The sequence below is a fragment of the Epinephelus lanceolatus genome, chromosome 3, assembly GCF_041903045.1.
Source record: "Epinephelus lanceolatus isolate andai-2023 chromosome 3, ASM4190304v1, whole genome shotgun sequence".
Taxonomy (NCBI): domain Eukaryota; kingdom Metazoa; phylum Chordata; class Actinopteri; order Perciformes; family Serranidae; genus Epinephelus; species Epinephelus lanceolatus.
Window position 1 is genome coordinate 12083102 of NC_135736.1, and position 26215 is coordinate 12109316.

Here is a 26215-nt window from a genome sequence, read left to right on the forward strand (position 1 = left end):
GCCTTACAATCACTTCAGTGAAACTGAAAAAGTGATAACAAACTGAGTGGGAGGTGAGGAATAAGTGAACTTGTACACTGTCTGCCTCGGTCTGGTGGTTATGGAGAAACCACTGCTGTGCGTCCCTCTACTTCCGGGTTGGGATTTGTCCTCTGTCGAGCATCACTCCTCCTCTCGCGCGCAGCAGCAGCATCCACGAGCTCGCAGCTCGAGCGGTTTCCCAACAGCATGGTGTTTTGTAGAGTCGGGGTAACGCACCCGGAAAAAGAAAGACGAATAAAACAATAAAGTCATGGGTGAAGACTTTATCCCTGAGCCGGAGCGTCTGCTGACATTTGTGAGAAAACTTAAAGAGGTGTTTGACGTGTGTGACGAGGACTCAGACGGGTTTATCCGTCCTGAACACTTTGTGCAGTTGGGTTCTCAGTTTGGACAAACAGAACAGGTGAGAACATCTATCTTGGACATTTAGTAGCTTACATTTTTTGCCTAGCCTTTCTTTTCCCTCAAACTATTGGCTCCCTCCGCCATTATAGTGAGGTCAGGTGTTACAGTATAATAACGCTAGCCTTTGCCCGCGCCCTCATTATTATCTGTAATGTACAGGCTACTGTATCTGACCTCTCGAAAATATTTTACACGTAATATATGATGAAGAAAGTAACGTGAAGTTTCACTTTTTGACATGAGAGGCTAATTGTGAAGAGCTCAGCTGGACCGGACTGATGCAGAGGAGGTACACAATGAAAGTTCTGCAGGTTGAAGCTAAAGCAAAAATAAATTTTTAGTTTCTCAGGGAACAGTGGGAATAGATATGACACTCCAGCCAAACAACCTGATGACCCTTTACCTCGCTGACCTGAAAGTTTTCTGTGTAATACTTATGATGGTTGTTAAGTTTTACTGGAGCAGGAGAGTTACTCTGAATGCTCGCTGGGCGCTCTGTCTGGTGGAAATATGCTATTCACTTTTAACATTTTTCCAACATTTTAATTGCATGTGCAGAATAGTAGAGGCATCACATTTCTGATCTGAAGTGGGAAGTCATGTAGAAAAAAATCTGTTTGATTTGACAAAATCTAATATTAAAAAAAGGAGATGAAACCGACATATAAACCAGAGGAATAAGAACAAGGTGACTACTGAGAAAACTGAGATGTGAATAGTTCAAACTGGCCCAGCAGAGGACTGAAACTCAGTGTGAAGATAAGTAGCTACAGTATAGGCCATATATTTGTTTATAATATCTTATTGCTGAAATATTGGAATTAGTGTATATGACTGATAAGTGATAAGTAATAACTACAGAAATGCCAAAGATATGTCTGCAGTCACTGTAGTCTGTTAAGCAGAGAGCACTCAAGTTTTTATTCAAGGGTAAAACCTGGTGTCTTGGAAACAGTTTTTTAATAACCACATTTACAGGATCTATGTTGAAAATGTTTGTTTGTATTTTGTTATATTTTTTAAGAGAAAAAGGCTATCAGCTGATATATCATAATACTATTTTTAAGCTCTAAAACAGTGGTTCACAACATTTTTTCTTAAAGGACCCTTTTTTGTTATTCAGTAAACTGACGCCCCCTTACTAAGTGACATATTTTATGGATAGGTCTATTTTATATTATATTCAGTACATACCAATAGCAGTTCAAAATAAACTATATAATTAACCCAAATAGTGAACACACTGCAGGAAGTTTGTGTTAAACAAGGGATTTGGATGAATTTTGAGCCAGTTATTTCCCATGAATATTTCATCAGAGTTTTCTTGATATTTTTAGGATTTTTCTGATGTTTTTTTTTGGTTTTGTTTTTATTATTACTTATTAGGCATTTTTTGGACAAATTCAGTGTTTTATTCTCCCTGACTCTTAGCCGTTGTTGCATTACCTTATACTGTAGGGTTTTTATTTTACTTTTTTAATGCAGGCTTTTTAGCAGAAAGTGACGGCTCTGTGAATATCGCTTGTGTTAAAGTCTTCACCGTTACTTTTAAGTTTATATCGCTAAAAATAGTCTTAACTTCAAAAATTTGAATTTAGCATTCATCAAAGAAATGAATGAAATACAAAGATGTAGGTCTACTGTATATATTTATATATATATATAATTTATTTAGTTTTTCTCTTACACCACTTGCCCCTGCAATCCTCAGTGTAAGCCGGTGTAAGTAAGATATGTGTCCCTAGCATTTTGTACATGACGTGTATTTAAATCTAGACTGTTGAGTGTGGGTGCACCCTGCCTCTCACCCAATCTGTGAAACAGCTTCAGCTTCTGGCAGCACTGAACAGGACTGGCACTTCAGTATATGAGTGTATTTTGGAGTAGAAGGAAAGCCAATGAGGGTTTATTAAGATTGTTGTTGGAAAAGGGACCAGGACAGCAGCAGAGGAGAGCTCTTTCTCAGAAACTGCTGCTCATAGGCTGTTGGACAGGCTGCTCTGTCAAGCAACGCCATATTACCTCAGCCCTGAGTGGTTGTATTGCCATGTTATTGTTAAAACTGAATTACTATGAAGCTTAGAAACAAAGACTGCAGTCTATATCTGTTATTATTGGGAAATGTAAACTTAAAAACTCTGACGTCCAATAAGCCGCGATTCAGGATGCTGCTTTGCCTGACTGTGGATATATTTTTTTAGCATATCATTATGAAAGATCTACCTTCATAACAAAGTAGAAAATACTGTCATCTTTTGTAACTCATTTGACCTCAAAGAGCTTAGTTTTTAATGAATAAGCAATATTATGAGTTATATGTTAGATGTTTTTTATCAGAGCAGGTGTCACTGTGGACATCCCTTGTGTCTTGCTGCATGTCAGGGTAATTGAACAGAACTCTGTAGCTGGTTAGCTCCTCTGTGTTGTGTTGTTCATCTGCAGGAACATTGTGGAGGCACTGATTAGCTCCTCGGGGAAGCTTCCACTGACCTGGGAAATGGGTTATATAAGTGGATGCATAACTAAGGACCTACACATTAGTTGATACTATACAGCATCATGCAAAACATTTTATACTTAGTATGACCTTTTATTATTGTTAATCATTGTTTAAAAAGGATAATCCCATTCTTATGATCCAATTATCTGACGTTTGTATTGGAAATAATGCAGCATTTGCACAAAAAAGAAAATCTGTTCTTTTATAATGTGACTAAAATAAGACTGTGTATACAGAAAAACAAACACACATGCTAATTACACCTACTGTTTGGTTTGTGCTATTTAATTGATGCACTGCATTAAGCAGCGTCCTGCATACATCACCCTCTCATGTCATTGTCCTATATGGGCAAATCCCACCGGCTGCTCCGTGACAACCTGACCTAGTATTGTACACAGTAGGTGACACTCTCCCAGTCGTACAGACACATGCAAATGTGCACACACTAGCGTAATCCTACGTTTTTTTCTCTGACCTCTTTTCTTTCCCTTTCACTTTGTCCTTAAAATTTAAGTACAAGTGGGGCATCGGTGGCTTAGTGGTAGAGCAGGCGCCCCATGTACAAGGCTGTTGCGGCAGGGGCCTGGGTTCGAGTCCAGCCTGTGGCCTTTTGCTGCATGTCATCCCCTTTCTCTCTCCCCCTTTCACACTTAACTGTCCTGTCCATTAAAGGCAAAAAATGCCCCAAAAAAAATAAAAAAATTTAAGCACAAGTCAGAAACAATAAACTAGGCTGGCAGCACTCTTGAACAGGAACAGCTGACTTATACAGATCTCTTAAAACTGGGTGTCATCCAAACAGACAGGTTACCTTGATCTTAGTCCTCTATTGACCTCAATTTAAAAACACCTCAAAATGCTCTAATGAGCAGCACTTTGAGTGACCCAGTTGCCAGGGTAATCGTAATGAGGTTTCGACATGACCTATCTCAGAGTGTGTGCCATATGTTCTAGTAACAGGCAATAGGATTGGGTGGGTCTAAACATTTTAAAACTGGTTTGATATTAAGCCAAACACCAGACCAAACTGGTGTACCAAATTTCAACACTGGGTGTTTGGCTTGACTCAGCAGCCGCTCCCAGGTTGAACGTAATGACACTCAGCTTTGTTACTACCTCCACTGTCAGGTAAATGGCAGAACAAGAATGCCCCTCCCATTATGTGTTCACATGTTTTATAGCCTACAGAACAGTGAGGCGGATTAATGATGCAATATTCCCTCCTTAAACAGGCTGTATATAAGGTGCTCCATCTTGTCACGTCGCCCCAAAAAACAGGTATATTTAATGGACACATTAGTGGTGGGGGTTAAGGTTTAGGAAGTTAAGGATAAGGAGCTGGGTCACAGAATCTGATGGGTCACAGAATTTGGTGTAACACCGGCCTTTGTTTGGCAGTACATTTCCTAATAGGCTGTCAGACACTAGTAGCTCCATTATTCCATTTATTAGCAAACATAATATATTTATCAAGTTTTGTGAAACTTGCGTGAGCCGCTTCAACAGCAATGTCTTGCTATTTTATGGTGTGACAACGCTGTGGTCAAGGTCTGGTTTGGTTTAGGCACAAAAAACTCTTGGTTAGCGCAAATGAAAGGTAATGGCTTGGGTTAAAATGATCACTTGAAACATGGAACAGGAAATCTCATGGGAATTTTTGTGAATCTAGAGGAACTACACATGACCCTCACCTGCCTCATAGCACTACAGACAGCTGGTCTGGCTACTATGGCAGCCAGAGGCAAGATGTCGGCAAGTCATTCAGCAACAAGAGCGCTTTGCTCAAACTGCGCTGCAGGCACTGTGATGGTTGGAACAGAGTGAATCATCATTTTCTCCTTGTGTTTTATTCCTGCTTTCTGTCTGCTTCTGTGACGCTGTCGGCACAGGTTGCTGCTGTGGGCTACTTTTTCATTTGGCAGAAAGTGTAATAATGACAAATGCCAGTACAGCTGGTTGACATGAAATCAAGCTGGTTTAAGCCCATAAACTGGACCAGACTAGCAAAACTGGAAATGTTTAAAAAAAAAAAAATGTAGTGACACACTGTTTTTTTTCTTATTTTGACTCTTGTCATGGTGCTGTCTCTACCTCTCAGAGTTTGAGCATCAAGGTCCCACTCAAGTTTTTTTTTAACCTGGGAAAACTCTGAAGTTGTTTCCATCTAGTCACAAACCTTTGCTAAAATTAGAAATGGCTGTGGGTAGCTTGCAAAGAGAATAATGCATTATTCAGCCGTGGTGCAGAGTGCTTAAAGGCAGCAGCCCTCTTCAGTGATGTGATGTGGGTGGAGGATGTGCATGTACTTGGACATGTTTTGGTCACTTGAATTATACAAATGTGTGATATTGTACATGAGGTTTGTTGGTTCATTTAAATAAACAGCCCACTGCCTTCAGTCTTGGTTTAGGTCAAAAGTTATTTATAGTTGTTTTTATGGTAATCATGTCTGCCTCAGTGAGGGCCTGAGGATGGCGATATCATTTTGTCCATTTGTTTGACAGCAGGTCTGTTTTGAAGAATACAGCTACTAGTCAAATTTCTATGTAAATTACTCCACAACATTATCATGGTTCCCAGGGGAATTTTTCCTAAGGATTTTGGTGACCTCTTGCACGTTCATGGACTGTCATTACAACATAGTCTGACAGAAATACATGAAATGGACACGACCTTTTACGCATTATGTGGTGGTGGGCACGAAACTTCTTAAAATTATGTGCCAGCAACACGAAAACAACGCAATGAAAGTACGTCTACCAACGGCTGCACTTTTGGAAGTTACAATGTTATGTACTTACATAAATTACCTTTGTAAAGAACTTCGCGTACTTACATAAAGTCTGTAGTCACGTAGCTACGTTGACTTTTGTTTTCACATGGGACACAAACATCAGTCTCCTGGCTGAAAGTCCTTTTCTGTGAGACAAGGCTGGTCATTATTAGGCGCAGGGGAATGAGCTGGCAGGCATGAGCAGTCACAGGTGGGTTTTCAAAAAAAAAAAAAGGCTTTTATTACATTAAACAAAACATTAAAGAAACATTAAAGAAAATGAGCAACAAAGTTCTGGGCTCATAAAGGGGGTCAACTAAACAGAAGGTAACTCAAGCAATGCTTACTCAACATAAACTGAACACACTAAAGTGACCTAACATGACAAAATCTGACTAAACTAACTAAAAACAACAGGGAAACATACAGTATATGTAATGAGTGATCAGACCATTTGTGAAAGAATGGGGTAACAAAGACAAACACTACCCACTAAACTAAAAAACAGTACAGATGATCCATTAATATATTTAATTCAGTAATTAACCAACACAACACCAACTCTAAAGAAATAAACAGTCTGTGAACTATAAAACCCGACACCCCCATGATGTGGTGGACACGTGGTACATTCCAATTGGCCACTTCCTGTATTTAACAGCTCTGCTTTGAAGGGTGCATGTTTTGCTTCAGGTCTAACAAGATATCCATCCACCAACAGCCGCACTTTCAGCACTGGTAACTCAAAGAAATAGAAATGATGAATGATTGAAGGCAAACTTGTCTAAAGACAGTGTTGGGAAAGCTACTTTGAAGGCATAGCTTTTCAAGCTACCATTTACTTCACACTGGAAGAAGTTGAACTGCAGCAAAGGTACTCTAGGGTGAAATCCAGGTTGGCTAACTGGAGCTACTGAGAATAAATAGTTCAAACTACTTTGATCTCAAAAAAGATCAAATTGACAGTGTCCATAGACACAAAATTGTAACAACATATAATACAAAGAAATCAAATGCCACTCAAATGAGTTTATTGCAAAAACAAAAAGTGCCTATTGTTACACATTAAAATAAGGGGAAAAAAACATTATTCATGGGAAAGTGCAAGGAATGACAGCTTTACATCTGTCTACAATGTCCATCAGTGAGACGCCTGCCTATATTGAAGTTTAGTTTAACATATTCTTTCTGATGAACGCACTGCCTGGGCATGTCTTCACAGCGGTCAGGAGGGAGAAAAAAAGGCAACAGGGCTGGTCAAAAGGGGTTAAAGGAATGGTAGAATAAATATGAAAAATTATTCCTTTTCTTTTATGGCTTGTTTTTAGTTTCAGTAGTTCACTACACAAAATTGATTAAAAAGTAGTATGTATGTATTTGAAGTACCAGCAAGCTACTGCAAAATGTAGATAAACTAGGTACTAGTTTACTTACATGTAGTTTACTACCCCCAACACTGTCTAAAGACAAATTAAAGTGTGATTGTACAGAGGTTAACTAAATGTGTACACTACAACTCCAAACTAATGTACAGCCATAAACTGACGGGTGTTCAATGTCAGTGGTCAGATCTTAACAGAGGAGTAATGAATTATCAAGTATGTAACTGTAGAAAATGAAAGTGTGTGCAGGAGAGTTACTGACATTTAAATCAGTTATGTGGGAAGCAGCAGGTGAGGCCATTACAAGAGGACAAACTCTACTTACTCAAGAAAATATTAGTTTAGTGGGTGCCCAGAGGCTGATTCCTGTCCATTTTGTACATATGTGCACCACCATCAGGCCATAATATCAGTTTTGCACATCCAGTATCTCCTAATCTAATAGACAGATTGCCTTGAATTTGCCAAGATGATAAACATTGTTGATTTTAATGACTGTGTTACCTTCTTTCTGTTGTCATTGTCCAGATAAACTTAACATTTAGAACTCCTAAGGCTCTAAGAATATCAAAACCATCAGTAATAGCTGTTTGGCCAAATACCTACATTATAGTGCTCAAGTGCTGTGTTATAAACATTGCAAATTACAGTGAGGCTGTAAACATTGTTTTGTTTTCAATATGATAAAAGCAGTAAACAGTTTTCATTTAGACATTTATTGTTGGTTATAATCCCGCAAGCGCATAATCTTTTAACATCGTGTGTGACCTTTTGTTTGCATGACTTAGAATAGTAGAAGCTTTGAGGTAAAATTTGAATATTGGTTGTTTTTTTTCAACATTTTGAAAACAAAGTTTCTGGCAGTCTGTTTTTTGATGGATATTAGTTATTTTACAGCCTGGGAAGTCTGCAATTGAAAAGCCATGGTTTTGCTTGCATTGATAATGAAAAGAGAGAACGGATACAGCATCATAGAATATTATGAGTATCAAATTATCACTGTTATTCTTAATATGGCTGGTGATATGAACCCTTTTACAGCACTGCATCTCTGCAACGAGAATGTTGAAAAGACAGGATGAGTCATGTAAATTTAACTGCTTTGTGCTTATCAGCCACCTCTTGCTCGGAAACCTACTGGTTTACCGTGGCAGTGGGAGACACAGACCTGCATCAACACAATTATATACACACACATGGAAATACATGTTGAGGTGGATGAAGATGATGATAAACGTTACTTTTTCAATATCCTGACACCAGTATGATACTATAACTGTGTGTTAATACTGGTTATAGTATTTTTTCACAGCACACATTTTGAGTTGGTTTAGCAAAAAAAGCACAGGCCTTACTAAGAACACCAATGAATGCTTGGTTCTATTAAGCCAGTGGTACACCCAAGAAATGCAGTGGTTGTTTATGTTATAACAAAAATTGGGCTTTTCTTGCAATATGAAGTTTTTTTTTTTTTTTTAAAGAAAACCCCCTTTTCATGCAACAAAATAATATCTCAAATGTACGTATAAGGTATAAACTTAACCAATGCATGGGCACATTTTGTATTGTCTGGGCTGTAAGTAACTGGTCATTTTTGAACATATGCAGGTTTAGTATCATGGATCCCTGATGATTGCTCCACAGGACCTCAAACAGACAGACAGAAGTGTTATTTTTTAACTGACACAGGAAGCAAATAAACCTCATCCTTGATTAATTTCACTGTGCATTAACAGAAATGTGGTTAGTGTGCTCTGATAGCCATGCTGTTTTCTCCGTACTTTTTCACAGGTGAAGAAGTTGGCCAAATGTCTGGACCCCGATTCTCATGGGAGGATCAACTTCAAAGACTTCTGCCGTGGTGTCCTCACCATGAAAGGTCAGAGTGAGGCACCTGAGGAAATGTAGGCGTTTGCATGACTGTCTCTGGCATTAGGTGGTCATGTGTGCCTGTAAATATCACCGTTAGCAGGTCATATCAGAAACATATTAAGAAATGTAGTAGAGAATGTAGTTGCAGTGTTGACTTAATAGATTTAAGGGTTGCACAGGTTGTATTTTAGGGAGCAGCTGAGTCTGTAAGTGTATTGCTCCCTTTTACATTACTATAATCATTATTATTTATAGAGTACTTTTCAAAATCCACATTACAAAGCGCTTCATGGGGCAGGAAAATAAAACAAGTCATAAAATAATCAGGTATTAAAAATTTTGTGTATAAAACCAAGACAGTGTAAGAAAAAGTAAGAATAAGAAAAGAGAAGACAGTTCAAGGAAATAAATGATGAGTAACTATGTTTTATATGTATGACTCTAGTGAAGCCCTAATAATGCTACCCTGCTTCACCAAGTGGAATAAAGTTATCATTATGCCCACTCATCATATTTCCTCTCTCTGGGTTCAGTTCTCTTTGTGTTCTGCCCAGACAGAGAGTCTCTGTAAAACCAGGTCAGCTTATCCACTACAGTGGACCCAGGCCAATGAGGACAGAGGGACAGAGCAGGGGTGCTACCACTGAGCTACAGTGGAACTCATTTGGGTTCCTAGCTCTGCATTGTTGAGTTATATTGCATTGACCTGGCATTAATGATACGATGTTCATTTAACACTCGACTGTCAGTTAAAGGTAGAGTTGGCGTTTCTGGAGAAAGATTGTTGACAATGCCGTGTGGAGTTCAGCATGTTGGCATGTGCCAGATTTACTGTCCCTCTCACTCTCACTGCCTCTCTATACATCCATGGCCTTTCCCCTGACTTATGCATGAGCATTAACACCCCCTGTTGCTGAAAGACTGGAATGGTGTTGTGTGGCTCAGTTTGAGCCACTTTTTGTATGACAATCAAATTTTTTTTTCAGCGCTAGAGGTAGGCAATATGGCCCTAAAATAATATCACAATATTTCAGGATATATTTGCAATAACAATATTCTTGACATTATGACAAATTAGAAAAAAAATGTGTTATTAATTTAAGAAAACAGAATTGCAACAAAACAAATGAACAGTTTGCCTTCAAATATTCAATAAAAACTAAACAGAAAGGATCTCTCATTTCTTCAGTTTGTAAACAACAACAGTAACTCAGAGTGAGATTCAGATTCTGTATATAATATTAATAGTTCAACAAAATAAAATCTACCACAAATTACACATTTAAACAGCTCTCAAATGCAAAAAAAAAAAGTACCCTGTGATCTAAATAAATAAATCAACAGGCGATTTCCTTCTCTTTTAGCAAAATTGGGGTTGGGGGTTTTTTTCCACCTGGACCTTTATGTTCTGCCATTTCTCCTCTAATCATCGCGCTGTAACCTGTGACAGGCTTTAATGCTTTGATAACTATTGCACATTCACATATATGTAGTTTTTTGTCGAGTTGTGAGTGGCACATAGGTTTACATTACCAAAGGTTTAATCATGTGACGACACCGACTCCTGTGTGTGCACGGTGAGAGAGTAGAGGGAGAGATGCTGTTCAGCTGCCAGAGGAGCTGCTGAATGAGTTCCCTCTGCAGGGAGAGTAATTCATGCTAACTCGCTACAAAAGTCTGAGAAATCCGGGGCTGTTTATAAAACATTCAGTCCAGGCCTGATGACGCTACATTTTACTCCACAATACTGACGCTGCTCCTCTTTTTGGAATCACTGCAGAGTCGGTAATTTTGCTTTTAGTCATATTTGTTGTTCCCATGGGTAGCAATATGACGTCAGTGTGTCAACAAGCAGAAATATCTCAAGTATCTCAATATGAATTTTTCATATCTTGTTAAAGAATATACCAGTATTATCGTGAACGTGATGATATGGCACACCCTATTCAGTGCACAAACAGAACAGGTGAGGAGATATTTGCTAAATGTGACACACCATGGCGTGTATTAGATTAGAATCACTGACTGCACCTTTATGATCTATTTCCAAATGTGTGAGCAACACAGAAGGTGACATCCATTAGACTTCCATTTCACCACAGTACTGCATATCATTATGAAACACCATGAAGTCTCTCTGTTATAATGGTATCAAGTACACTAATAGAGTGCAGTTGGAATGACAGTTTATTGTAGTGCTCAACCTGAGGAGAATTATTAACTGAATTGGCAGCTCCCGTCATTTTTACTGAGCTTTATTGCAAGTTTTAGCTAATGTTTAACAACTTTACTGTTCTGGTTCACTCTCACCATCCTGGCAGCACAATTTCCAGCTGCAGCAGGCAGCTGTTTTTAGTTAAAAAAGGCTCTTAAAACCCTTTGTACCTACATGCTCAGCTCCAAACAGCAGACACACACAGTTAGTGACTAGCTGCGAAACATAATGGAGCATTTAGCTGCTAAAGAGACAGATATTTCCCTCAGGGGTTGGTAGAGACCAAAAAGAGCAGTAAAAGAGAGTGAATATTGGACTTAGATTCATCAGGTGGACAAAAACACGACTCCAAATGTATGGTAATGTTGCTCCTTAACTGCTGGATGTGTGAATAAGCACCTAAGATATCAACTTAAAAGGTGAAGAACATGTGAATATTGTGTTCACTTGTTCCCTCTGCCCTCATGTAGCCAAAAGAAAACAGTTATTGCAGATTTAAGCAAAAGTTTTTATCCCATACATCAGTTTATTGTGCTTTTTGTGGGAAAAAGTCTTGCATCCTTTACCTCACTTCAACTGTAAGCCCTCCCCTTGGTGCAACTTCACAACTGTTTTCCTGTTTCTCTCAACGGATTTGGGTTCTTAAATAATAGATCGGCTTCATAAATTACACCACTTATCTGCTCTCTCCTAAAAGTTTTATCACAGGGAGTGTTTGCGGTTTTGTGCTGATATTGACCCGCTGCTTTTGAAATGGTTTGGGAGCATCAGAGAAGCTTCTTCTCTACTTCTCTAAACCACACAGGAGAGTCTGGTTGTTGTGGCTTTTGATAGGTTTGCAGAACATTGTTGTGTTGAAAATCAAAACTAATGTGACAGTTTCCACTTTCTTCCCTTTTTAAAATTTCTCTTTTGAAAGTAAATAAAAATTATGGTGTTCAGGTGAATAACATTAGATGAAAACTGCAAAGATTACATCACTTAACACCACAAAGACAAGAACGGCAGTTAAATATCCTTAGTGAAAATACAACACACAATACACCAGTGTTTTTTTTTTCTTAACATAAGCTGTGTATTTAGCAGCACCTTTACTTTTAGCAGACTGGATAGGAAATGATTGCTCTGCAGAATCTCAGACGGACTGAGATGAGTCATGCATGCTTTTTTTCTTTGCAGGTTATGTTGGGATCCTTAAAAAGAAAAGTGGGGCACGGTTCACCACAAGGCCATATGAGATGGCTAAGAGTTGCTATTGGGTAAGTTTTTAAAGTGCCTGAGTCTGTGTGTGTGCATGTATAATAAGTGTCCAACTGAGTTGAACTGAAATTTATCAACCCCAACAACTTTTTTTCTCAACTGCCAGTCTCTGACACTCTCCCACTATCCTACATTAAAACGATAATGTTAAATCATTGTACATATCTCTGAATGCTGGATATAAGCTGGGCATTATATTGATATGATATTGATATCATAATGTGAGACTAGAAATCGTCTTAGATTTTGGGTATCATGTTTGGGTAAGTGTGGTCTTTTGCTGGTTCATTTTCTGAACTTACCAGACTGTTGTAGTTGTTCTATTATTTGCCTTTCCCCACTTAGTCATTATATATACACTACTGATGACTATTTATCAAATCTCATAGCACAAATGTTTTGGTAAACACTAATAGTCAACCCCGCAACATCACTGTAATATGGATATCGAGGTATTTGGTAAAAAATATAGTGAGATTTGATTTTCTCTTTATTGCCCAGACCTAGCTGGATATACTGTGTGTGTGTATATATAGATGAATATCAGCAAGTGGTTAATTGTAGTACAGCAAGAAACTACAAAAAGGACTTTGCAGCTTCCCTGTGACTCCCACTGTTTTAGTTTTACAGTCCTGTTGTGCACATGTGAGCAGTTGTTTGAGGAGAGTCCCCTTTTTACAGTGTGTGGGTTATACCATAGGTTTACATACAAAAAATGACTAAAACTTTCAGTTATCAATGTGCAAATAAGTAGAAGAAAATGTGCTAAATGTTCACCCTCAACAACCCTCAATATAAGATTGTCTTGTGGGGAGTTTAATTCATTTAACAAAACTGTTGTGCAATAATTTTTGAGTGCAACTTGTACTTCACCCGTTTGTCCACTTGGTGGTAGTGTTCAATTGAAGATGCGCAGTGGAGGGACAAATAGTATGTCAAGATCACTTACACACTTATTCACTTGTATGTTAGCTGTTTACTTTCAAGATTTCACAAATTATAAACAGATTTTCCAAATCATCTTAAGGGTTTTCCAGATGGAAAGTTTTTACAGATGTAGTAGTTGTTCTTATGGCCACAGTCTTTTGTCTGACTCATGTGACCTCTTGGTAAGCTGCGATAATTAGTTTGTTACATCACAGTCTAACTGAGATCCCTAGGCGTTACATGTGACACATATTTCATAAATTCCTGAGACTATCTCTTGGGAAATTTAATACTTTGTACAATACCACTCCCCCTGGCAGTAATAACATGGGTACTTTGCATAGCAACAAAGTCAAATAAACGTCAGCTCCACTTCATAGTTGAGAAATAACTGTTAGAACTGATCATGCTGCAGTTTGCGTCAGTATTCTAGCTGTAGAGTGTCTTTTAACATGACTCCACAGGTTTAGAGAAGTTAAGAGCCTTTTCATTGCCAATGGTACAGTGTAACATTTCATTATACCAATGGAGAAGTGCTCTTAAAATATTCACACTGGGTGAAATGCAATACAGTCGCTAGCTACTGCATCTTTCACAGGCAATACAAAACACTTCTCTTTTTTTGGAAGTGCTGTCTCATTTGCACACTTCCCTTTGAGTCAGGGCTTATAAAAGATCTGGTAGCATTCAAACCATCTTGTGTTCCACGAACAGGTGTGTGCCTTTATCTGAGATTGCGTTTCACTGCTCATCATTTTCTCCACACAGTGACAGGTAGGTGTTGCAGTTATGGGTTTAGTTGTCTGAGTAAAAATGCCTTGTGTTTCAACCTTGAAAATGTCTTTGAGATGACTGGGGAAGAAGAAATTAGACAGAATGGAATGGGATGCATGTTGCTGTACTTTTTGCAATGTAGAGACTTAGGGACATTTATAGAGGATTGTTAGACTGATGTTAATGGAGATGACCAGGATGATGCTGCTGCTGCTTCTGATTACAATGAAGCTAATGACAATGCTGATGTGTGGATAGTGTTCAGGACATCTTTTCAGAAGGCTAAGAAAAAAAGATAAGATAGCTACATCTTTTACATACAGCACGTAGACACTTTTGCTACACATCACCTTGTTATTACTGCTGTTTGAAGTTATGGTAAATCTACCTGCAGCTGTTGGTATGTCAGCAGCTTGGCCAGCCAATATAAATCACTGATCGTGCTGAGCAGCATAGATAGTATTTTGCAGGGAGTGTGTAAAGAGCTCTGCTGTTAGGTTAGATATATCGTGTTCTATGTAAAGCACTTCTTCTTTTCAACTTATGTTTTATCGAATGATTCCCTTGGGTGAAATACTCTACCAGCTCTAAACTGCTGCATGAAAAAGCAGCCGCTGCATTTCAACTCATTGGACGTTGCAGCCAGTCGATGCTTCAGTATTGGTTTCCACAGAAAAGCAGTATGCAACCCGAAGGTTCTTCCTCTGTTTCATCTATCGGTCTTGGTCTATGCAGAGCTTATCTCACTTTCCTGTAGGAAGGAGTTTTCCTCCTGTGTTGGATAGAGATAACGAGAAAGTAATGACTGCTACAGTATTTAACCTCCTCACTGATGGCACCCACTTTATTAACATCTCCTCTGTCTACTGGAGGTCTTTTGTACACGTCTCCTTATCTCATTCTCACATTAGAGAGGCTTCTCTTTTTTTGTTGGATGAACATATGTTGCATATTTTTTTGTAATTAGATTTATGATCCATAGAAGCCCAGTTATGTGAGTGCTGGGGTGTCCAGCTGTGGGAAAAAGGAGTAAAGTTGTGTTGCCATAGCAAGGAGAGGGAGGAATCCCAGAGCTCCCGAGGGTAGCTCTGCAGAGGGGTGTGTGTGTGTGTGTGTGTGTGTGTGAGAGAGAGGCAAGGGAGAGGGAGTGAAAGAGGAGCGGGAAGAAAGGTGAGAAGTGTCTTATTAGAGGATTTATTAGCTTGCTCTCTCCTGCTGCTTGGGTTCACACACTTTGATGCATACACATGCACACACACACATACACAAATATGAGTAAGCGCAAGGGAAAGACTCAGCATGGCCAAGGCAGGTGTGGGAATGAATTTTGGCATGAAGCAAAGACAGATTGAACTGGTGCACTAAGCACCTGGGAGAATACATATATCGTGTATGTGTGGGGATGTAGTAGTGGCCTACATGCATAGCCCCAGCATAACAGGAATAGCAAGATAGGAGAGAGGGTGGAAGAAGGCTGTAACTGATCAAATTTATGGACTGGATCATAAATGTGTATGTGTAACTGTGTATAAAATCTATATAACATGAACTTAAATCAGTCAAACATCATTGTTGACATTAAAACAGGGCTCGAAATACAGTGCAATGTGCCTATGCTGGTAGTGCAGGTAAAAGCAGAGCTGTGCATGTAATTCTCATTATTACTATTCACTCACCGCTGCAGATAACTTGGTGCAGAACATGTGAGTGAAGGGCTGCCAGCTCTCACACATTGATCCTGATTTATTGAATTTTTTTTTTATTTGTTTCACTCACGTTTATGCACCACAATCAGATTCACAATTAAAACAACTGTAAGCTGACAGCGCATGTAAATACAAGACAAAGTAGCACAACACAGTAGCATCGTGTAAACACTGTGGTCAAGCTAGCTGCCAATTGGATTTTGATGTACATGTATTCGTGCTGTTACTGTGGCCATACTTGGAGCAAATAAAAAGGTCTGAGATTAACATTACAGCAATAATTTAATTTATTTCTTGCTGAATAGGTGACATCACTATATAAGTCCTATAACAAGATTTTTAAAAACAAAATGTTCCCATATTAGGTTTTCTAAGCTGCTCAAAATGTTCCTACGACCATTCATTTTAAATTAATTTTACTGCAAATTATTGTAAATGGAAAGTCAGCTCAAACTATATTGTGTCACATTGAGTGTGTCCTCACACCACATAGTAAAGTAAAAAAAAATGGGTGCATGTAATTTCAAAACATATACACAGAGATCTCAAGGCAATTGAATCGAACGCAACTGGACTTGGTTTTGTTGCGTTCGATTCAATTGCCTTGAGATAACTATGACCTGGATGAATGAGAATATCCACAGGCATATACACAGAGAAAATATTTTAAGCCCTGGGCAGCTGTCTGTGGACATATTGTCCTCCCTGCACTCTGCACAGACAAATGCTCCTCCATGTGAACCCATCAGAACACTATGGGGCTCACATGTAACACGTTTTACATCAGTTGATTGATATTGATAGCATCAATTGATTTTTGGCCATGTGGGGACTTTGCGACAACACACCTACAACATATGATCACTTTATAAAGTTGCAAAGGCAAATATCTTAGTAAGCAGTTTACACATCCAGCAGATAGAGAGCAACATTAGGGTTCATTTAAGTCATGTCTCTGACTACCTGACAAATGTAAGTCCAATTTTCAATCTCTTTAGCTCTGTTTCTGCTCTACAGCAGCTCCTGAGGGAAATATCTCGCTCTTAAGCTTAAACTAGTTGCTGACACTGTATCTGTACATGAGGCATAGGAGCTTATTTGTTTTGTCAGACATGCTTGAGATGGGAAACTCAAGAACACATCTCTAACTTTGTCTGCTGTTTGGTGCAGGGCAGGTAGTGAACAGTGGGTTTATCTGAGCTTTTTTGCTGTAAACAGCTGCCAGCAGTGAATCAAAACCGTAATTAGGTTGCAGGCTGTAAAAACAAAAGTGAGCTAAAGACCATAAAATGCTCCATTGAGATGATCGAACTGCGCAATTGGATGATAATTGTCTGTGGGTTTGTCACTACAAATCCTCTCACATTACATGCAGTCATTTGACTCAGTTAATTTAAAAATTATTGATCAGCACAGCTTTAAGTAATCAAACCTGCTTAATGTGATGTTGTTGGAAATGATGTTGTCTGGAAACAAACACTTGTCAGTGATTTGTTACCACTAAGGCCTGCTCCGCACAGACATGGATGGTTTTGGAAACAGGATTTTTCCCTTTCATTCTTCCTCCAAAAAAAATCCCTTCCACACACACTGTTATGAAAAAAATCTCCTTCCAAATGAAAATGCAAAAACAATATTGAAGCACAGTAACCCTAAAGCTACATGGAGAAAATGCTGGCGAATCAGAAGCCTAGAGAAAAACTGTTACTGGTAGGCTACCTGGAGCAGTGACCTCCTTAGCACATTCTGACGCCTCTTTTCCTTAATATAGTGTAACAGTAGCTGTACATTTGTGTTACCAAGTAAAAAGTCCTGTTAGCAATGTTAGAGCCAGCACTATTTTAGTCATGTCTGCCATTGTACGAAAAGCCAGCTCATTTGTGATGCCTGACAAAGGGGGTAACAGCAAACACTCCGCCATTACAAGGCAAACTTTGTTTTCCGTCTACAAGGCAACACTAAAAATGGAGTTTCTGAAAGTCTTCACCTTGGACGCAATTTTAGTTAATGGTTAATTTTCCGTGACCTAAAACACAGTTTGTGTGTGGACAAAATGCCAGAACACATAGAAAAAGCTGTGTTTGCAAATGAATAAAAAGTAATTACACATCTAATCAATAGTGACCTGCTGATATTAATTGCATTTACATAATCAGGTCAATTAAACTGCATTAATCTCTTTGGAGACAGCTGACAAGCAAACTCCCACAAAGAAATTATATAAATATGCACATTTCAGATTATACTAATGTCTGCTTTTCAAATATTGATCAATGCATAACAAAATCCACTATTTTCGGACAATATCTTCAACATTTTAGCATAACATTCACAAACCTTTGGTGAGAGGCAATTATAAGCCTAAGTGCAAACCCTAAGTACTCTACACCAGTCCTTAACCAGCAGGGATCCTCAAAAAACAGATCCTGAAAAGATGTGGAAAACTGTGTGGTGGCCCAGATTTGCTGAGCCGCTGCAGAAAAATAATCAATAATTTACCCCTCATTTGTCCTCACATGGAGAGATGTTAATTTCTTCTCCTTGGGGTTTCGAAGAGGTCAGAGGAACCATCTGAGCTCTCTGTCTCTAATCTGCTTTCCTGTCGAAGCTTGTCTGCGCTTTCTCTGTGTGTGTGTTTTCTACATCTCCTGCTTGTTTCCTTTGATCTCTGTGCTGTCTTGAATGCATGTCCTCCCTGGGATATCATGGAGATGATTTTGTTCGTGTGTGTTTCACGGATGCAGAAGTTTGGTTTGCAGGTCAGAGGTGTGCACCACAAAATGCTGTCATCTTGTCACTCTTGTCTCTTTGTTTTAATGGTCTGCTGTAGTTTTACCTCTCATCCTCAGTTTAATATGTACTCTTGTTTGTAGCACATCTCCTGCCTTTATTCATTATCCATCACTCTCCAGCACTTTGCTGCCTCCCTTAACTTGAGCTTTGTTCTCCTTTCATCTTTTTCTAGAAATCTTTTTTATTCATTGCCTTATTCCCTCTCTCTTCTCCCCTTGCTTGTCTACATCTTCCTCTCCCTTCCTTTGATTTCTCCATCTCTTCCCACTTCCATCCTCCTCTTCTCCCTCCTTCCACATTAGCACTTCAGATGATCAGTGAGGAGGAGATTGCTCCGCCAGTCTCTGCAGTCATTTCATGGTCTGATTAAAGCTCTGTGATGGGAGGGAAGTGAGGGTGAGAGGGGAAATTGAGACAGCAGAGAGCAATATCAGTGAAAGTTGAAACAACGAACAGCGAAAAACATAAAAGGGATTTTAAAAAGGCAACCAAAAAGAAACAAAGAGAATACAAAGGGCAGGTTTACAGGTTAACCATTTACCACCTAAGAGGCAGAGGTAACATCCCCATCGCTGTCTACAACATGAATACTTCCTCATAACTGTCAACAAACCTTCCTCAGAGCTGTGTGGCTCTTTTTACAGTTTAACTCTCTGAGTTAGCGGAAGTTTGTCTAAAGGTCAACATCAGTTTATGGATAATGTATTCATGTTATTGTTCATGCAGTATGCATTAGGCACAATAGTCTTGCTCCTCTCACTCAGCAATGCAATGATGCAAATGGCTCATGGTTCGTATCACAGTGTCATTTCATGCTGAATGGTCAACAGTATGCCATAAACCACAATGAATAGCTAACCACTGCATCCACCCAGGACTAAATGTTGTTACTCTGTCTGCGGTATCACTGGATGCCACAACAGAACTGTTTGTGTTTCCTACTTTAACTGTGCCTTTCCTAAAGACCGTCCTCACCAGAAGAACAACAGCATCAGTCATTTGTTCAGATGGCTTCTATTACTAATGTTTACCGAACAAGGACGTCTTGTACCCTTGCAGATTGTTGTTTCTCAGAAGCAAAAGTACGGTGTTATTTTGGCACCTGAAAACCACTGAGGGAGGTCATGGTTGGTGGTTAGGCATACAAAGTGTGTGAGTTTGACATGAGAGGCCACGACCTGTTTCCTACCAACAATCAGAGTTGGTTTCTTTTAACCATGACCACACTTTTTCTGTAACCTTGACCAAAAAGTTTTGGCACCTAAGCCTGACTAATCCTTAACCATGGCAGTGGAAGATCATAAAGAACATGAATAATTTTAGTAGTAATCGTAGATGTGTTTTGGAAGGCACTGATGAATTATGTTGTCTGGTTGTCGGGGCACCAGATCTGAAAATGCTATAATTTGTGTCCTCTTGGCAGGCAGCAATAAAACCACATATTATAATGTCAAGTACGAAGGACTTAGTTTACTTACTTTAATTGGATCATGTCTTTGGCTGAATTTGTGGTAAAAAACATGACTGAAGGCAGAGACAGATCTGTCCCTTTAGTAGTAATACTTATTAGATAATTAGAGGGCATGTAGGTTTTAGTTTCCAGGGTTTCCAGGCTGAACTGTGGCAGGTGTAGAACATGCTGGATCGACTATCTCCTGTTGGGAGCCCCCATGAGTAACTGGAGAATGTTGCTGAGGTGTTTAAGCTGCACTGCTCACTCTTGTTTCCACGGTGACCCTGATCAGGATAACAGCACGATATGAAATCTACTTCTGTCATGTCTTTGTTGCAGATTGGGCGACCCAATTGTTAGAGGTTGACAGATAATTTCTCTTCTGTGTATCTTTGATTTCCATATGTTTTGTGTTTTTTGGCACACATGTGGAGCAGGATGTGTGAATCCCTGCAAGTTTGTGATGTTTGGACAATCCCAAACCAACACGGTAAACTTTCTGGCCACATTAAAAAGCCAACAGTGCTGACTGATAGCCTGCTGACAGCCATGGAAACCCTCCGATACGCGATGCCACATTGTGAACCATCTGGTATGATGTGATGTGATGGCACATTATGACAAGCTGTCTTTTAGATTTGCCATTTTTCTTGTGATCAGAGGACAATGCTGGCAGTGTGTGTTTTTTCTGTGATGTCTGCTAATGACCCAGACCTTTTCTCAGCTGCTGCGGTTAACGTCTTTTTGAAATTTAATTTGAGACAGCTGTCATATGCCATACAGAAGAATTGAGAGCTGACGTTGGTGTATTTTTGTGGACTTTCCTACAGTAACAATTACACATCAGTAATGCAATGTGCAATTACAGCTTCAAAATATTTGAGGATTTGCGGAAATGTTTATACTCTCAGAATTACAAATATTTGGGGTTATAAATGAACGTCACAGCCTAATTTCACATATTGTGATGATTCAATCTCTCCTTTTTGATAGCAACTCATAAGACAAGCTGATATTACATCATTAAAAAAACGTTGCTTTCAGGTACAAAACTCATCGTATCAGCTGTAAATCTATTACCATGTATCCAAGATTGTAAATGCAGTTTTTGTTGGTTTCACTGTGGATCGGTCTTTTGCTGTTTTACTGCCAAAACTGTGATTTGGTGTCAAACTGTACACATACTTTTGAGTATTGTAATAAAAACTGTAGGTATTATCATTTATCTATGCATTAGTTGGATCATGGTCATGATATGTGGTGCCAGTGGGTAGTTGAACCTGCGTAGCTGATGGCCTCAGTGACACAGGTAAACCAGATGTGGCTATTAGTGAGAAATCCACTTTAATTATAAACACTATTGTAGTATTATTCATATATAGTTGTAATCTGTAGTTAATCTGTAATAAATCCCATTTGGAACCCTGAAGTTAATCTTTTTGTACAGACTAGTCAGCCACATGTTCTTAGTGCGATCTGTAAGTCTTTGTTAATCATACAAATCCTTAAGAAGACACATGCATGACACGGTCTCAGTACAGTAGTGCGTTGTTCAGTATTTAAAAGTGGAGTTTTTTTCTTACACCTCCACTAGTCTGAAGGGGACAGGATGCTCTGTCAGAACCAACACATTCTCACTTCTAACTTGTCTTACTGATGTTTTGTTAGTGGCTTAGCCATGAAGCTACGATGCTCTAGGTACCCCTCTAGGGTCGCTTTTGGATGCTCAGGGACGGCGTGTCAATATCCACTTATTAAATGCATAGGGTCTTTTCAGAACTAACTTCTGTCTCCACAGGAAATGCATACAGTCGAGTTACAAACTACACTTCTAACCAATCTGCCACATCTGGGGGTGAAAAATGAGGCTTACAAAGAAGTGTCAAAACCTGCAGGTCCTTGAATGGCCCCTTGACAACGGTTCCAGAGGAGTTAATCCCCACAGACACCCATAATAAAATGCCCAACTTAACAGCAGAAATAAACATGTTTACAGTCTTATACAAAAAAGGATTATGTCTCTATAGCTAATTTCAACATTCATGATAACTGTATATATTGAAGGGCTGGAGTGCTTGAGTGACAGAATGTCTGCCAAGGTTGCTTCAGTTTGTGAGTCAGGAGCACATCTTGCTACTCAGCAGTTCTACCCCCTTGTCCAAATATGGTCACTTCTGTCTTTAAAAAAAACAAAAAACAAGATGGGGACAGCCAAAATGCCAAACTCCAGGCTTCAAAACGGCACTCCACAAACCAGTGTGCGATGTTGTGGTAGCTATATCCATTTTTTTTTAATAGTCTGTGCTTCTGACATAGGTTTACTTCATTTTTAGGTTTACTTCCTAAGGTTAGGGCAACAAAAGCATTTGTAACTTTACTTACTAATGTAAGGTACTGTATGCTACATTCTTGAAATAACTCAACGTTGACTTTTGGTTGTATCAAATAATGAAGTGGCCCCACGCATCTCTTACAGACGCTAAGGGGTGCCTTGGTGCATCAGTATCTGACGCCACAGGCCAAGCATCTGTATTTGATGTGTGGGGATCGAAAACAGGCTGTTGGAACTTCTTCACAGAGGGGCAAATACCTTTGGGAACCTCTGATTAGCAGGGGCTGTTTCTATATACATTATACATTTCTATAACTCTCTGAAACTGATAATCTGACATTCACAGCCACTTCTCACCATTGTTGGCCAGACAGACAGGTGAGAAGGTATGCTAGGTTTGAACTTCTCTCTCTGGCTCTCATTTTTTTTTATTTGTTACTCAACTAACAAATAACCACAACGATTTGTGACACAAACACGTCTGCAAACTATGTTTTTTTTTGTGCATAACCCTACCCCTCCTTTTTTTTGCATCCCAACAAGGTTCAGTACAGCAAAGTATACAATGGGAGACTGTAGTCTAAGTATAGTGGCATAGAGCAAGACACATTGAGACCAGTATGACATATATAACATACTGGTACATAAAATATTGCAGGTATCTTGCTACACAGTTGCTATACATATAATGTACACATATGACAGTGAAATGACTACAGGACTATAGCATTTCTGCCTCGGTCTATGGGAGAAGTAGAGCATGTGGGTTAACTAGCTGTAGAACATAGAGCCTCAAGCAAAAATCAATTGGTATTCATTGCGTTTGTTTGTTATTTTGATAGTATATTGACTTTGAGTACATCTAAAGAAGGTTATGGGAAGCCAGCGTGCATGAGAATACAGACTATGTCAGCTTTGTTTACCTCTGTCTGAGCAAGTGAAGAGAAAATGATGGGGTAGTGATGACAGTATAAAGAATGACACAAGGAAAGCATTAATAGATTGATGGATGTGAAGGAACGAGAGTTTGGAAAGAGATAAGAGCTGCGGAAGGAATGCAGACAAAGAGTCTGAGGAGAGATGAAAGGAAAACAGGCAAGAGAATATAAAGAAAAGATAAGAGGTGGACAAAGAAAGAAGAGATGAAGAACAGAGACAGATAAAATAAGCAGCACCTTTATCTAATTTGTTAATGGGCGAGCCATTTGGCCTGCGATTGTGAGTGACAGGGCCCATTAGTGCAGGTGACACTTGTCAGGCCTCACTTCTAAATCAGTTCTCTGTTTCAGATGGTAACAGGAACGAATGATATGGTCTGGATGAGCCAGAAACTAGTGTGTGGGGTCTGCACTGGGGCTGCCTTTCTTTAAAGGAAACATGGATTACACAGATCCTGAAAAAAAGCTTTAAATGATCTTAACCAAAGATTTTAAAAGTCTACAGTGCATTTAAATATTGCTTTTTAAATGTTATTCAAGTTATTCATCAAGATCTTTTTTATATTTGGGCTTCTTCGGACTTGTTAGTTTCATCATTGTTGATTTAACATTATTTTTTACAGTTATTTAAATTGCTAAACTTGCTGTTATCGCATTCTATCTGAAATTTGAATGGTCTGTGTATTATTTTAAAGAACCGTTTAACCCAAAATAAGAAAATACACAGGCACTTAGCTTGTGATGATCAAAGTGCCAAAACAATACATTTGAAAAATTCAACAGCAATGTCTCTTTCCAGAAATCATGACCCAGTTACTCAAGATAATCCACAGACCTTGTTGTGAGCTGCTCCATGTACAGTAGGAACTATTTTTTTCCACCAAACTACACTCACCAACTGAATCACTACGCAGAAGGAAGTATGCATCTACTGCTAGCTCACATAGCACCACTGAGCTAGTTAATGTTGCAGCTCAGCCGAGGAGGATGTCATTAATGGTTCCATCTCACACTGTCATGAGAATCTGGTCCATGAATAAATGCACGCTTCCTACTGCACAGCGAAATGGTTAACAGGTGTAGATCGGTAGCAGGAAAATAGTTCCTACATGAAACTGCTCACAACAAGGTCTGTGGATTATCTTGAGCAACCCAGTCATGATTTTTGGAAGAGACGTTGCTGTTGAGCTTTTAAAATGCATTTTGATGCTTTGAGCACCACAAGTTGAGTGCCATCTAGTTTCATTATATTGAAGAGATAATAGACATCCACAGCCGATATCTCCAACACTCAGATTAATAGATAGATTGATAAATAGCACTACAGGTAAGAGGAAAAATATGTACTTTTGATTTGGGGTGAACTGTCCCTTTAGAACTATGTGAAATAGGTGCCTCTCTGTGCTGAATTGACCACTGAAACAGAGTCCATCTGCATTGACAGAATTTAGGGGGAAAAACGTGATCACATGAAAAAACAGTAAGTGTAATGCAGCTGTGTGGAAAATATGCTCAATTTCTCACCCATCGATCACAATGCTGCGGAAGTCTGCAAAATGCCCTTGAGAAAAGCAGCCAGTCAGGCCAATACTGTGGAGTTGCAAGAAGAATTCTAACTCCGTTCAAGCAGAGAGCGATCAATGGATCGTATCAATAAGGAAAACACAGCAAGGCATCCTAGTGAAAATGGGACACGGTGCATGTAGCTGCAACCATTGTTAATTATTCCTCCCATTTGCTTCATGCGGCTTCACACTGTCAGTTACCAATTAATAACCAGAAAAAAATGTTTAATGCAGAATATGGCACTCATTTATTCAGACTCAGTTATACATCATATTCTCGGAGGATAGGAAATGCGCACACAATAGGCTGATTGGGAGAGAAGGGAATTACATGTTGATTTGGAAGAGCACAAGCATTGCAGCCTTCCAGTTTTTGGCACCAGTGTGTGTGGCTTAGTTGTCTAATTAAAGTTTTGAAAGACTTCCATACACATACAGACACACACACACACACACACACACACACATACACACAGTCTGGAATAGAGACAAGGCCCAGCAGTGTCCCACCAATGACAGTCAAGGACACACCGCCACCAAGCAGACATGATTATCCTGTTACTGTGCGGCTATAAGGGAGGACTGCTAATGAACAGAAACATCACTCGTTCACCCTGAGACCCTCCCTGTTTCTCTTCCTCCTTCTTTCTCTCTCTCCATCACACATACGAATCGCCTTTCTCCCACAATCTCGCAGACTAGCAATGGCTATATCATATATACTGGCTCTTGCTTCTGTTGTGCTGTCCGATTCCCCAGTGTAATGTTTATGCATGTATGTGCTGTACATAAACTTCTACATATTCCCTCTCAACCTTCTTACATTATTTTTTGCATCAATAGTCTCATACTTTGTGTTGTGGACCACGCCACCTTCCATTTGTCTCTTTCTCCCTCTTCACTGTCAGCATCTTGGAAAGCCAGACTGCAGAGCATCAGTACACTCAGACACAAGTAAAACGCAACTCAACTTTCTGATAAATTATGCTTCTCATTGGGGTTTGATAACCTCAGCCAATCCCACCATGTTGATGTGTGTGTGTGTGTGTCCCAGGGCTGTTTCTCTTGTGTTATGCAAAACAGAGTTGCAATATTTAACAACTTACAAACTCCACTAAAGGTGTTAAAAATCTTTTTATAGCAACAGTCATATTGCTGATATGAGAATATTACATTACGTTACATTACAAGCTCAAGGCAGTGTCGTGAGGTGAATTAGCATTTGGAAAAGAGCTGCAATGAATGAGACTAGCGAGGCTGGAGTCGGAGTGGAAG

The 26215-nt window shown here is 39.2% G+C and overlaps 1 protein-coding gene across 3 annotated transcripts in view; it reads left to right on the forward strand.

Annotated features, from left to right (window-relative positions):
• The first annotated feature begins 217 nt into the window (after positions 1-217).
• The window catches only part of rab11fip4b (RAB11 family interacting protein 4 (class II) b), a 73016-nt gene continuing 47018 nt past the window's right edge, over positions 218-26215 (forward strand). The window contains exons 1-3 of one of the 3 annotated variants that reach the window (XM_033624523.2): positions 218-445; positions 8897-8984; positions 12372-12451. In XM_033624523.2, the coding sequence (XP_033480414.1) occupies positions 293-445; positions 8897-8984; positions 12372-12451 (321 nt within the window). In that variant the 5' untranslated portion in view covers positions 218-292. Of the gene's footprint in view, positions 446-8896; positions 8985-12371; positions 12452-14015; positions 14154-26215 lie in introns of those variants that run through there. The other 2 variants (XM_078165058.1, XM_078165068.1) reach the window with 2 other exon arrangements.